The 14624-nt window shown below is 42.0% G+C and overlaps 1 protein-coding gene across 1 annotated transcript in view; it reads right to left on the reverse strand.

The window, feature by feature from the left end:
- NXNL2 (nucleoredoxin like 2) overlaps positions 1 to 2203 on the reverse strand; it is a 7081-nt gene extending 4878 nt beyond the window's left edge. The window contains exon 1 of the mRNA XM_015823011.1: positions 1902 to 2203. Coding sequence (XP_015678497.1) covers positions 1902 to 2203 — 302 coding nt within the window. The remainder of the gene's footprint in view (positions 1 to 1901) is intronic.
- Positions 2204 to 14624: the final 12421 nt, after the last annotated feature.

Genomic DNA, 14624 nt, shown 5'->3' on the forward strand with positions numbered 1-14624 from the left:
GGTTATTCCAGCTCGCAGGACTGGCCTAGGGTAATTTTTAGAGGGGTTTTAATCAATATTTTAAATTGGACAATTCTCTAATATTCCTTTTAATTAATTTTAAATCTGTATTGTTATTTGTGTATTTTAATTGATTGTCCGCCGCCCTGAGTCCTACGGGAGAAGGGCGGGATATAAATCGAAATAATAATAATAATAAAAATAATGTAGGAGAAGGACAGGTAGAGCATGGGGTGGAGTGAAGACAGGAATCAGCCTGGAGTCATTATTTTCCACAAAACTCTCTTGAATTCCTTTAACTCTTACAGTATCTAGCTCCAATTAACCTTATCTAGGCTTATCATTTCTCAGGCAACCTCCTTCATTTTACTATATCCATAGTGGTCTGGGTGCTACCTTTAAAACCACTGGGTGGAAAGGAAAGTTTGGGTGCTACCTTTAAAAGTAGCTAAACAAATATCAGTATACTATTACACATAATGATGGAAACTATTAATCTGGTAAATGTGATCCCATGAAGAAAGATGCCCATTGCAAGAAATGGGGAACCGTAGCTCCAGAGAATACAGTATTCCATGCTGTTGTTTACATGCCCATTTATTTGCAAATGAACAGCGAACCATATAAAGACACTTCAGGGTTGATCTCCATGCTGTGAAGCTTCAAAATGTATCCCAAATTGTAGGAAAATCTGGAGGCTAAAAGGAGTTCAGGAGCTATTATCTCTGATAAGATTTTGCACAAGGGTAAAATTAATCTTTCTGATTGCAAGCTCTCTGTCGTACCTACCAGCAAAATAACTCTCCGCATAGCAATGTAAAATCTTTGGCCTAATGTTAATGACTTGACTAACCGAGAGTTATATGATTGCCTGAATGTAATGGATGATTACTGGTTAAAGTGCCTGGGGCATCCTGGCTTCTTTCTTAAGTGCCTATTTTTATTCCCCCCCCCATTATTTTCTTGTTCCATTACAGTATAAGAGTTAAATCTGAAGAGGAGATAACTAAATTCTGGCTAATATCCATATACTGTACTTTATTCTCTTCCTCTTCAGCACTGACACATACTTTGGGGAGCCATTCGTCGTCACAAATGCATGTTTAGAAATATTTATGCATTTTTAAAAAATGATAAAATGAGTGCTCGGCAACAGAGGTTTTTTTTTGCTTCTGAATAATAATGCTATTCCAGTGGGAAAAGAATCATGCCCTCGTGAGGGCTTTTTTATTATTGGAAAACTTTATAGAACACTGAGGGCTGTAGGCACAGGGAGAATAAGGAAGGGATACAAGAAGAATTGGTGTGATCAATAAACACTGCACCAGAAGTTGTGGAACAGTCCTTCAAAGTTAATGGAAATTCTCAATCATCATGGTTGTGCATTTTCGAAAAGGCAACTGGACTTTCTTGGGTTTTTTTCCCCTTTGAAAACGTTTCGCTTCATATCCAAGAAGCTTCTTCAGTTCTGAAGAATCACTTCTGAAGTGAAGAAGCTTCTTGGATGAGAAGCGAAACGTTCTCAAAGAGGGGGAAACAAACAACAACAACCAAGAAAGCCCAGCTGCTTTCCAGAAAAAGCAACTTTGCGACAGCCCATTCAAAGCACTTTCGCCAGAGCTCCCCGTGGTCCCTTCATCACTGCATCTCACGTGTTTTTTACTTATTCTTGTGCCTCTCGAATGGGCTGGATTACAACTCCCATAGTCCCCGTCAAAACATTCAAATTATGGGACTTGTAGGCCGAGCCATCTGGAGGGCGCCAAGCCCGAGGAGCTGACCAAAAAGTTGCCTGCTCAACTCCAGCAAAAGACTGACGGGGGGGGGGGGGGAAGCGGAGGAGGAGGAGGAGGAGGGAAAGAGCGCTTTTCCTCAGCTCGCAAGGCGCCCACCGTACTCACTGCTTCAGGGGGTCGTGGAAGGGCAAGGCCAGCCAGCCCGGGTGCATCTTGTACATAAAGCTCGCCATTTCTTCCCGGCTGCGGTCGGACGAGATGAAGACGATCCGTAAAGGGGCCGGATTATCGACGACATCCACCAACGCGCTGTAGAAATCGCACAGCGTCGGGGTAAAGTCCCTGCAGAGGGAGCACCAGGCGGCCGAAAAGTACAAGCCCACGATTTTGTTCTCCAAAGCCTGCTCGGGATCCACGAAGCCGCCCTCCAGGTTCACCAGGATCCGCCCGCTGAACAAGTCCACCATGCCGCGAGCGAGCGAGCAGGCTACGGGCACCTTGAGGAGCTTCGGAGGAAGGAAGGAGTCACCTGCAAGATGGACGGCCCTTTAAACTGCTATGCCGACCCTCGCAAAACATCCACAGGACAACTTTCCCCGATGGCGGGAAAAAACGGGCGCCGTTCTCTTTGCAGCTGCTGCTAACTCCCCGAGTAGGCTCTTCCCTCCCAAAAGTGCCCTGGGAGGCGGCGCGGGGCGCAGTCAGCAAGACGGGTCCTCGGATCCGAGCTCTGCCCAGAACCGCCCTGGGGGAAGAAAAAAAAAAGGCTCGACGCCTGGAGCGCAGACACGTAGGCAGGAGAAAGAAAACGAACGTCGGGCTCAGAGAATCCGATGAGCGGGATTAAAGGCTTGTGAATGGATTCCCCTGAGCCGTAAATGGGTTTAACGTTTTTAAAAATAGACCCCGAAAGCCAGACTTAAAAGAGGAGCGTTGGGAAAGCTCGCGTCTTCTCAGTAATATTCCCCAGAGCCCGTTGCACCTCGACGGGGCGTGTCTCGGTTGAGAAGACGGAGCGACAAGTGTGATCAAATCAATGGTCGCCCTTCAAATCCAAGACTACAACGATAGGCCAGCACAGGGTCGACTCAGGCGCTCGGTCCTGCAAAATGTAGGAAAGAAGGAAGGAAGGAAGCTTGTTAGGAGCGGGACTGAAGTGTTCCCTCCTAGAGGACAGGATGCTTTTCCCTTTTCGCGTTGAACTTCGCCCGCATCTTCAAGCCTCAAGTACAAATACCCCGATAACCTTCCTAGGAGTCTTCTTCAGCCAGGTACTCTAGTATATTGCAATGCAGAGCATTCTCAGTCAGCACAACCACATTGGAGCACAACTGGGAACAATGGGAAGGACTGGTTAAGAACTGACACAGAGCAGTGAAAATAATTGCAAAAGCATGCGAGGTTTGTCTAAGGGGAACAATGCCATCCACCTTAATAATAATAATAATAATAATAATAATAATAATAATAATAATAATAATAATAATAATAATAATAATAATAATAATAATAATAATAATAATAAAGTTGGAAGGGATCTTGGAGGTCATCGAGTCCAACCCCCTGCCCAGGCAGGAACCCTACACCATTTCAGACAAACGGCTGTCCAGTTTCTTCTTAAAAACTTCCAGTGTTGGCGCATTCACCGCTTCTGGAGGCAGGTTGTTCCACTGGTTAATTGTTCTAACTGTCAGGAAATTTCTCCTTAGTTCTAAGTTGCTTCTCTCCTTGATCAGTTTCCACCCACTGCTTCTCGTCCTGCCTTCAGGCGCCTTGGAGAATAGCTTGACTCCCTCTTCTTTGTGGCAGCCCCTGAGATATTGGAACCCTGCTATCATTTTAATACCCTTGTGTTAGTGGAGGAGATTTTGGACTGGAATGAGGTGCCTCAGCTTGAACTGGCTCCTTCCTTAGGTCCTGCAGTTATGAGATAACTCTGTTTTGCACCTATTCCACACCTCAGTGACTGGAAAGTGCCGCCACCATTCCTTCCTTCCCAACCAGTTTCTCACTTCCACTTTTGGCTGTCTGCTCAGGTGACTATTAATGGGCTCATAAAGCTGTTATTTCAAGGATGAGCTGCTCCCCACTGCATGTAGACAGAAACATTCACAGCCAGAAAGTATATCTGTATGCCCAGGTACATGAGTATTGCCTTAAGCAAGTTTTTTGAGTAATAATAAAAAAATATTCTTCCAATGTTTTTGAGTGTAGCCCTAGGAGGCTCCATTAATGATGATCAATAAGGAAGTCTTAAAAAGAAGAGACACAGCCATGCACTCCCAGCATAATTGTTCAGTTTCCTAAACAAGTTGCAGGCCTTATTAAATAAATATATGCTGGAAATTTCTCCTGATAACTTTTGTCTTACTCTTTCCATCTTACAAGCACTCACTGCAGTGGAAAATATCAAGCTTTGCTTTGGTTGCATAGCAAGTGCTCCTTTGAGAATGGTACGGTAGATTCAGGTGAAAGGAGCTACAGATGTGGGTTGTTTCTATAGTATAGTCATAGGCAGCTTGGAATTCTGAGATTGCGGTCCCTGTAGCCAGATGAGAAAAGGCTGAATGTTAGTCTGGGAAGAAAAAGATCAGATTCAAGTAGAGTCACATCACCATGAAGGTCATGAGTAATTTTAGGCTAGTTATTATCTCTCATCCCATCCTACTATAGACAGTTACTGAGCTTAAAACAAGAATTGGGTCCTCTGGGAACATACAATACATAACACATAAGAAATAATGCACGTCTATAGGAGCCTTCTGCATCTTGCATTTTTCTAACAATCTGGTAATTATATGCAGTGCAGTTTATTTATGTAGAGTGCGAAGCTAATATCATCTAGGGACGTAGAAGAGAAGACCTTAGAGAGTGAAAGTTATCTTGTTTCCTCTAAAGGAAAACTAAACCAAATCACTGAACATGATTCTAAGAAAAAGTGTGGATTATTGTACTCTGCCGAGATACAGTTAACACAAGGCCTCTTATAGGTCTAAAATATTTATGACTATAAATATGCTTAACTGTAAATAGAGCAGCTTTCCACAAAGTAGATTTTGCTTGTTTATATTACCCTTTAGCAATTAAGTAATTATAACACAATCATAGATCTTCCCTTGAGAACTATTAAACAGCAAAAATATATATTTTACTTGACTATTTGATGAAAAGGCTAATTTTAATATACTGCAGATGTTTAATAAAATGTAGTCATTTTTTGTTGGAGGAGCAACTGGTAAATAATATATCATTTTGTATATTTATTAGACATCGATACCCATAACTCCCAACTCACATGGCTGGGAAACATTGGAATGGAATAGATTAATAAAAGGCTTTTCGTTTGAAAAGAAGGATTCAATTATTTATGCACAAGCTCTGGACATGTACCGTATTTTTCTGTGTATAAGACACACCCTTGTATAAGACCCTCTGGCATGCGAGTTTCTCCACGCCGATCAGCTGAGCCGGCAAATCCAGAAGTTCGGCTGGCTGACGATCTTGCCCCTCCCCCTCCCATTAGTGGCAAGCCCATAGGGGCTTGACACCTGCACCAGGCAGCATGGCAACCTACACAGGCATGCCCTGGGCTGTGGAGGTTACCATTATTTTTCCGTGTATAAGACGCACCTAATTTTTGAACTGGGTGTTTGCAGGAAAAAATAGCGTCTTATACACAGAAAAATACGGTATATTACATTAACTCATAGAGTTATTGTAAATTAAATGCTGTTTTACGTACGGAGTCACAATCTGCAGTTCTCAACTGCAAGTTTCCAGTTTGTATTGGCTTAGGTCATAGGCCAATTAATGGTCATTTTGGCTTGATTCGCCAGAAAAACCAAATACAGATAGCCCTTGACTTATGACCATAACTGAGCCCAAAATTTATGTTGCTAAGTAAAATATTTGTTAAGTGAGTTTTGACTCATTTTTACGACCTTTCTTGCTACAGTTAAGTGAATCTGGCTTCCCCATTGACTTTGCTTGTCAGAAGGTCGCAAAAGGGAATCACATGACCCCGGGAGATTGTAACTGTCATAAATACGAATCAGTTGCTAACCATCCGAATTTTGATCACATGACCAAAAGGATGCTGCAATGGTTGTAAGTGTGAAAAAACAGTCATAAGTCCCCCTTTTGAGTGCCATTGTAACTTTGAATGGTCACTAAATGAACTGTTGTAAGTCAAAGATTACATGTAGCTGGTTTGTGAGGAGATACCTTCCTTTTTAACACTTCTATGTCCATGTGAAAATACTGTATTGGTCTTCTTGAAGACCGGTAGACATGAAAAGCACATTTAGTGGCCTTTCGAAAGATCACTAATCTTATCTGTGGATTCCTGGGTGATTTACATTGAAAAACCAAATGTATTACTGATTTTATTCCAAATGAATTTTCTGTTGCTTCTGCGAGCAGGGATTTTAACTGTTTTAATTCCTTTGGAGGGACGTGATAGCATTTTGCCCACTCAAATGTCCTTTTGCATACCTCATAACATACTTCTAGTTGCTGTCAACAGCAACCGCTCTCTGCCAGCACTCCCTTTCTCTTGTTGAAGTCTGAGATATTTAATATTCTAAGGGGAAACCGTTTCTCCTTCTAGCCCAGGTAACAGAAGAATAGTAAAACTGTCAACAGGTTTTCTGGAAGACTGATAAACTTTCATCCAAAGTAGCCCAACAGATATAAATGGGCTGGAGATGGCGGGGGACTTTACCTCAGAATCCCCTTTTCCACTGAACTTCAGCTGGGAGTTTTTTGGGGCAGAGATTTGCTAATCTTTAGGGTGGGAGAAATGTTTTCCATTCTTCTCATCATTTGGGCTTCCAGAAGCATGTTAGTTCTGCCTTCAGAAATAGCCCGAGTGATAGACTATCAGGGCACAACACATCCATACTCTTCAACTATCGCTCAAGTAACTTGAAAAGTGGCTAAAACATCCAACCACAGAGCTACCCATAATGACTCAAATCCCACCAAACTTTAAGGAGAGTAATTATTTTTCTCCATGAGCAGTTGACATTGACTGTGAAGAAAAACAAGGCCAGGGACATCTACAAATAATTGCTGCTATATTGTCTGTAGAAAACTGAACAAACAGAAGTACCTGCAACCTTATTCACTGAGGCAAATATGAACTTACTTCTCAGGGCTTCAAAATTATGCTGCATACTTTTCTGCAGTTTCAAGGACTATGGGAACATATTAAGACAATTATGAGTTACCATAGCTGAATTGCAAGACTTGAGATAACCACAGGATTGCAGCAAAAATATGCTATGTATATGGGGGCCCTATTTAAGGGCTGTAGATCTTATACCTGTGGATCATATATGGCCCACCAGACATAGCAGCAGGCTATTTAACCATAAAGGTTTAGGACGAGGCTAAGCAATGTTTTTATGCCTAAAATATTTTTTGGAATTTTGAGTACATGCAGTAGATATACAGGTAGTTGTCATTTGCGAGCACAATTAAGCACAAAATTTATGTTGCTAAGTGAAACATTTGTTTAGTGAGTTTGGACCATTTTATGACTTTTCTTGCCACTGTTGTTAAGTGAATCATTGCAATTGTTACGTTAATAACATGTATTAAGTGAATCTGGCTTCCCCATTGACTTTGCTTATCAGAAGGTCTCAAGAGGTGATCACATGATCTAAGGGCACTGCAACCATCATAAATACGAGTCAGCTACCAAGCCTCTGAATTTTGATCATGTGACCATGGGGATACTGCAATGGTCATAAGTGTGAAAAATAATCATAAGTCACTTTTTCCAGTGCTGATGTAACTTTGAATGGTCACTAAATGAACTGTTGTAAGTCAAGGACTACTGTATTTTCAAAATAGTTGCTCTGGTTGATCTGTCCAGCACAAAATGGCTCCTACAGTAAGTAAAACTTAGGGGCGGGGCAGCACTAGTACCGGTGGAATGCTCGGGGCAGTGCTAGCACCGGCAGGATACTCGGGGGTGGGATGGTGCTAACGCTGGTGGGATGCTCGGGGCAGCGCTAGTGCTAATGGGACGCTCAGGGCGGGGTGGTGCTAGCGCGAGCGGGATGCTCGGGGCAGCATTAGCACGTGTGGGAGGGTGAGTGCATAAACATGCGCATGCACTGGCCATCCCTTCATGTGGGCCGGTGACCAAGCAGTCGCGGGCCGGTGGCCAAGCGGCCGCGGCCCGGTAGTGGGCCATGGCCCACAGGTTGGGAACCCCTGAGCTAAGATGCTTTGTACCTACCTGGGACTTCTGTAGATTCAAAGAGATTCCTTAAAAAATATGATTCTAGAAGCAGGTGTTTTGCACCATTCATTTTCCTATGTAATTTTTATTAAAAAGTCAGAAGATGCAGGAAGTCTGATGGACACCAAGGGAGGTGACTGGGGTTGCTCACACTTGGTGTAAAGCTGTAGCAGAAATACACCAACATCTTATTCTTGCTTAATATCTTGGACACTGTTTTGATTGATTATGTACTATCAAGTCAGTGCTGACTCTAAGTGAACATATAGATTTTCTCCATGAACTTATCTTTAGCACAGAGATTATTGGATCAGTTGTAATGCATATTTGCTTGTTTGCCCCCAAATGGATAATTTATAAAGATTGAGAGTCACTTTAATTAGATGCTGATGAAAACTATGAAGCAGCTGCTATGAGTCAGGTGTAGAGCTCTGTCTTAAGAATCTGTTTGGAACCCGATCATGTATTTAACAAACCAGATATTGTCATTTGGATAGTTTGTATATTTCAGGAGCTTCACACATAAAGATTTTGAGCTAATATTTTACTATATTTTTGGCAATCTTTACATTTATCATCTCTGGATGTATATATTCCATAGGGCCTGCACAAACATGCATAGCTGGGCAGTAAGAATTTAGAGGCAAAGAGTATCTCATATAATACAGTTTTGAAAGTATTACTGTACAAATTTCCCAGCAATGCTTTAGTTCAGTGGTTCTCAACCTGTGGGTCGGGACCCCATTTGGGGTCGATCGACCATTTCACGGGGGTCGCCAAGCAAGGCTGTCCGCCATTTTTTTGTCCGCCATTTTTTTCCCCTTTTCCGGCGGGTGCCTTACCTCCCTTGGGCTGGGCCAGCTGGTGGTCGGCCTGCTCCGTCTCTGCTGCTTGCTAGCTACGCCTCGGCCGGCGCAGGGGGTGGAACCACGCATGTGCGGCACTCCCGGGCAGGGAAAGTCCTCGACTTACAACCGGTTGGGTAGTCCTCGACTTACGACCGGTTTAGTCCTCGACTTACAACCGGTTTAGTCCTCGACTTACGACCGGTTGGGGTCACGGCATTAAAAAGGTTGAGAACCACTGCTTTAGTTGCCTTGAAAACCTATTATCCATACAGGTCGTTCTCAGTTAACAATCACTTGTTCAGCAATTTTTCAAAGTTACAATGGTGCTGAGTTACAATGGTGCTTGTACTTATGACCAGTCCTCAAAGTTCTAGCCCTCCCAGCACCCCCACAGTCACATGATCACGATCTGGACATTTGGCAATTGACTCGCACTTTCAAAAGTTGTAGTGTCCCACAGTCATGTGATCACATTCGTGACTTTCCCTGCTGGCTTCCCACAAACAAAGTCAAAGTCAAAGGGGAAGCCAGTAGGGAAGATTGCAAGTTGCTCCTGTAAGTCACTCCTGTTTGTACCACTTTCCTGTATGCCTTGGGAGCACATGTCCCACACCTAGCTGCAGTTGCACTAGACCAGGACTTTTCAACCTTTTCACCGACTGTACCACTTTTAGGATATGGCAATATTCGAGTACCACCTAGCAAGGTGTCAAAAACTTGATGACCAAAAAAAACAAAAAACCTGTTCAAAGTTGCAATTGCACTGAAATGACTTATGACCATTTTTCACACTTATGACCATTGCAGCATGCCCAGGGTCATGTGATTTATATTTGGATGCTTGGCAACTGATTCATATTTATGATGGCCACAGTGTCCCAGGGTCATGTGATCCCCTTTTGCAACCTTTTGACAAGCAAAGTCAATGGCAGGGCTGCTGGTGGCCAAGTGCTAAGGTGGGACTTCCCTCCCTCCCTCCCTCCTTCCCTGCCTCCCTCTTTCTCATGCCCACCTCCTTCTGAAGGAAGAATTTGAACCACACACCCCCATATTTCCCTCTTCCATATATTCATCAAACAAGGAAAAGCCTCCAGAGACAAAAAAGACAAGCTGCTGAGTGAACTAGCTTAAAAAGGCACACTCCCCTTTAAGAATTAGCTACTGGCTAGAAAGGAAAGTTAAGGAGTGCAGCCGGCTAAGGCAGTCTCCCCAAATGGCTCCATTCATAAGTAAAGGAATGCTACAGGCAAAATCCATTCAGGAGAAAAATACTTCAAAATCCCTTGCAGCAAAACTTACAGCTAACAATAGCAGAGCAATAGAAGCTAACATAAGACATCAGCCATCAGCCAAACATAAATTACCAAACACTCCTTAAGAACATAAAGCCCTCATTGCACAAATCCCAGAACTTCAAAGTCACAAAAGCACATAAGAATCCTTCCACTCTCCATTTCCCTCTCTCCCTCCGTGTGTCACCTCCAGCTGATGCTACCTTTCTTCATTCCTTGTGGAGGGCAATCCCTCCCCTGCTGCATTTCTTGCCTGTTTGTTGCTGCCAACACAGGTGGCTGCCACAGAAGTTGTAGATCGGCTCATGGCCAGCCGCGCTTGGCCTGCTTGATCTCCTCTCCTCTCCCCCCCCTCCACCTTCCCCTTTGGTGCAGCTAGAGCTGACTCCGCCTCCTCCTAAGGCTGCTGCTTTTTTTCCTCTCTCTCCCTCTCCCGCCCAAACTGCCTCCTTGTTTAGCCTCTCCTGCCACCGCCCCCATCCTCCTCCTTTCTCATGGGGGAGGGTGAGCCAGAAGTGAGCCTGGGGCCTTTGCCTCGCCCCAGCCACTCTGCAGCTCCAGAGGACTCTCTCACAGTAAGTCCTTGCCTGTGCTGGCTCTTTCCCTCTCCAACTACACTTGGCTAGGCAGGGCTGCATACCACCTGCCACTCGTTAATATACCACAAGTGGTACGCATACCACCGGTTGAAAAGCCCTGCACTAGACTACAACAACCACCTGCAAGCCTTCCTACCCTCTGGTCACCTATCCTCCACCCATTTGTGAGGCACTGCAACATACTCCATAATGTTCACCTTCCCACTGCCTTGCTTGCAAGCCTCCTAGCTTCCTTGTGACTTCCTGCTGGCTTCCCCATTGACTTTGAATTGACCCCATTGAACCTAGCAGGAACTTTTATGTTGCAATCACATGTGTTTCTTGTTTAACAACTCATGATCCTCACTTAACATTGGCAATGGGGAGTGCCATGATTGCCATGGCTAAGCTATGTAGTCATGTGACACTGCACTTTATGGCTGCATTGTTTAGCAACACAAATCTCTGTTCCAATTACCATCATTAAGCAAGGATCAGCTATACTGCTTTTTTTTAACCTAAGGAAAGCAAACGCATCTGATATATCAATATGGATCTCTTTGGATGTTAAGATCTGAAGAAGTAAGTGTAATGTATTGAGTTAAATTTATGGAACAGGTTGCTGAGATCTGTGCAGGAATAGTTAGCAGACCACATGGCCTGCCAGCCAGACTCTGTTTACAGACTACTTAGTATGCATTTAAGCGGGAGAATACTGTGTTCCCAGTGGCTGACGCCACCCAAAGCTGAGCAATGCTTGTTAGTTTCTGCTTTGACCTTCAATAAAGAAGTACTTGTTTTCAACTGCTGCCTCTTCAATGCTGAACCAAACAGAAAACAGAACAGTAAGTATCTTGGAAATGCCTTCATTTTCCAAAGTATATTTATCAGCTCCATGGGAGAGAAACTTTTGTGTTGTTTGCAGGTACAGAATACGCTTCTCTGGGAATTGCACTCAGCCCCCAGTTTAAAATCTGATCAACAGTTAAAATATCTGTTTACTAGTCATGCTTTTTATTAGTAGTCACTGTGAGTATTCTCTAGGCAGATAGGCGAGATACACATTGAAACAACAATAATACTTTAAGGTAGTGGTGGCGAACCTATGGCACGGGTACCAGAGGCGGCACTCAGAGCCCTCTCTGTGGGCACGCACGCCGTCGCCCCAGCCCTATGCCTTCAGCTGGGTTTTATGAAACGTTTTCACTTTAGGCCTCTGCCGCCATGTAAAAAAAAAAAAGGTTCAATCAGTCAATTTCAAGTTCTCGTGGAAAAAAAAAGATCTTGCAAAGTTGGAATTGATTGATTGAACTTTTTAGTCCCACCCAGTCTGCTGTTACCACCGCAGCCAAGCCCACCCAATGGGCCACACCCACCCAATAGGCCACATCCACCGGCACCCGACGATGCATAAGTAGGTTTTGGGTTGCAGTTTGGGCACTCGGTCTCTAAAAGGTTCGCCATCACTGCTTTAAGGCATGTACAAGCTCTTGATGGAGTTGCTATTTATTCAGGTCTAATAAGGTGTTTTTAATATTTATTTTATCTGGTGCTGGTTTAGTACATCTTTACAAGTTTTATTATCAGACCTCTATTTACCCAGAATTCCTAATAGTCTCTCAAGGGAACAAATTAATTTTAGCTTGAGACTGAGATAATATTTTCTACCCTTTAGTGTAAAACTGGTAAACTTAACTTTGACTCCTACAAAACAGAGGTTTTCAAAATCAACAGTTTGAACTCAAAAATATATTTTTGATAGGGGAGCAGGTCTTGTATTCTCACTGTAATAGTTAATACTGAATCATTGGTTTTGTCAAAATGAAGATAATTTACATTAAGTCCAAAGGATTGCTGAAACACGGTTAACAATTTATTACATTTCCAAAATTCAGCTCTTTTCGTGTAGTTTGGTGAACAAGTTTTGTAGTATAATGAACCAATATAACACTGAAGTATTTCCAAATATTCATATTTGAAAATTGCTAGCAGAATAATTGACAACATGTTATTTGTTGATTGACAACATGTTTTTATAGCATATTTCTATGCTATATTTTAAATGTATTTTGAAATATATTTCTAAATACTTGAGTAGGCAGGAGATAAAATTGAACGGCATCTTCCGATGGACATAAACTCCACATTTCTCTAATAATAAGATCTTGTTAGAAAGTTGAAAATCTTCCAAAATTCCCTTTAAAAAAGCCCAGCCACTTTCCATGTTCGTAGAGTTTTGGCATTTCTCTTGATTAAATAGTGTAAAATATATATATTAGCACAATACTATGGTATTATATTATAACAATAAATAAGAATAGGAACCGAATAGGAACAGCTATAAAGACTCAAATATCCACTGAAATATTAACACGTTTCTACTTAAAATTTTCACTTGAATTCAAAAAGACTTATGATATAAATCTATAGTCTCAGTCTAGATTTACTTGCTGTTAAGCAACTACTGGATTGCCCTCGAACCCAAAACCCAGAATTCTTTTTTTTTCTTTTTTTGCTTTAAAAGTTCCCTGTCTGCAAAAATTTACTTGCTGGAAGAATCCCAACTTTAATATTTTGCCATTAATAATTGTTTATTTAATAAATTGTGAATCTTACTGTCTATAACATTTGGGCATTTTTCCTGTGCAAGCTCTATCTTTGACACATGAAACACTTCTGTGATACCAATTTAAAATATAGTGATTAAAGATGATGTTTCTTGCCTGACCTAATGTCAGTATAATTATTCATAATTCCAGTTTTACACAAATTTTTCATTTTAGAAAGTTGAGTTCCAGCAAAGTTCAAAATCTAGGGCAGGGGTAGGCAACCTTGGCTCTTTTATGACTCGTGGACTTCAACTCCCAGAATTCCTGGGAGTCATAAAAGAGCCAAGGTTGCCTACCCCTGATCTAGAGTGTAATTCAGCTTCCCAAACAGGAAATGAAATTCATGAAATTTGTCTCTTATTTTTATTTCTGTCCAAAGTAGTCCACATCTCCCATTATCAGACTCTGCTTTTGATTTTAAATCACCTCATCTGAACCCAATCAATTCCACCACCTGCCATTTAGTACAGTTCCAGAGAACTGTAATGTCAATGTTCTTCTCCCTTTCGCTAAATATAACAACTGTTAATTCATTTCAAACCTTTCAGCGGTTTCTTTCTTCTTTAAAAATCAAACTCTCCAAGAGGCAGTTTAGAACATTGTTTTTCAACCTTGACAACTTTACCACATGTGGACTTCAACTCCCAGAATTCCTCAGCCAACCGAAATATTTGTTTTAGAATAATCCTGGTCCAAGGTTTACACAGTATTTCTCATTCTGTTACAGTTTTAAAGGGAAATGACTGATAAAGGGGTACTTTATTCATTGTAAATATGTATGTATGGGTTTCTGTGCCATATGCAAATGTTGTCCCTCAAAACAACATTTAAAATTTAAAACATCTTTAAAATTACACCAAATCTGTACATAGCATAATGGTCTTTCCTTAGTTTTATGCCCATCAGAGACTTGGTTGGGGAAATTAGTTGATAATCATTTGTCTTTCCAAGGAGTCAAATCTTGGGGAAATACTGAGTGAGAGGGACTCATCTCTTCCCTTTTTTTTCTTTTGGATACATAGTGGGCAGACAAGGAAAAATACGGAAGCAAGCATTTTGAATTAAGCTTGATTCCTGATAATTATATGGACTTAATGTCTTATTATCTTCCTAACAAATAGATAAACTAGGATGATCTTTTTACAAAGCCCCTGATGTAGGCCTCCACTCTACTTTACAATACAGTCATAAACAGGGTTCATCTCCAACTTAGAACAGGCTATAAGATCTTTTCGTTACATCATTCTTCAAAGCAAGAGGGCCGTTTCGTATTGTCTTCTAGCAGTAAATATGTAACAGTCTATTTTA

This window comes from Protobothrops mucrosquamatus, unplaced genomic scaffold (genome assembly GCF_001527695.2).
Source record: "Protobothrops mucrosquamatus isolate PMUCROS unplaced genomic scaffold, P.Mucros_1.0 scaffold1740, whole genome shotgun sequence".
In the NCBI taxonomy this organism is placed as follows: domain Eukaryota; kingdom Metazoa; phylum Chordata; class Lepidosauria; order Squamata; family Viperidae; genus Protobothrops; species Protobothrops mucrosquamatus.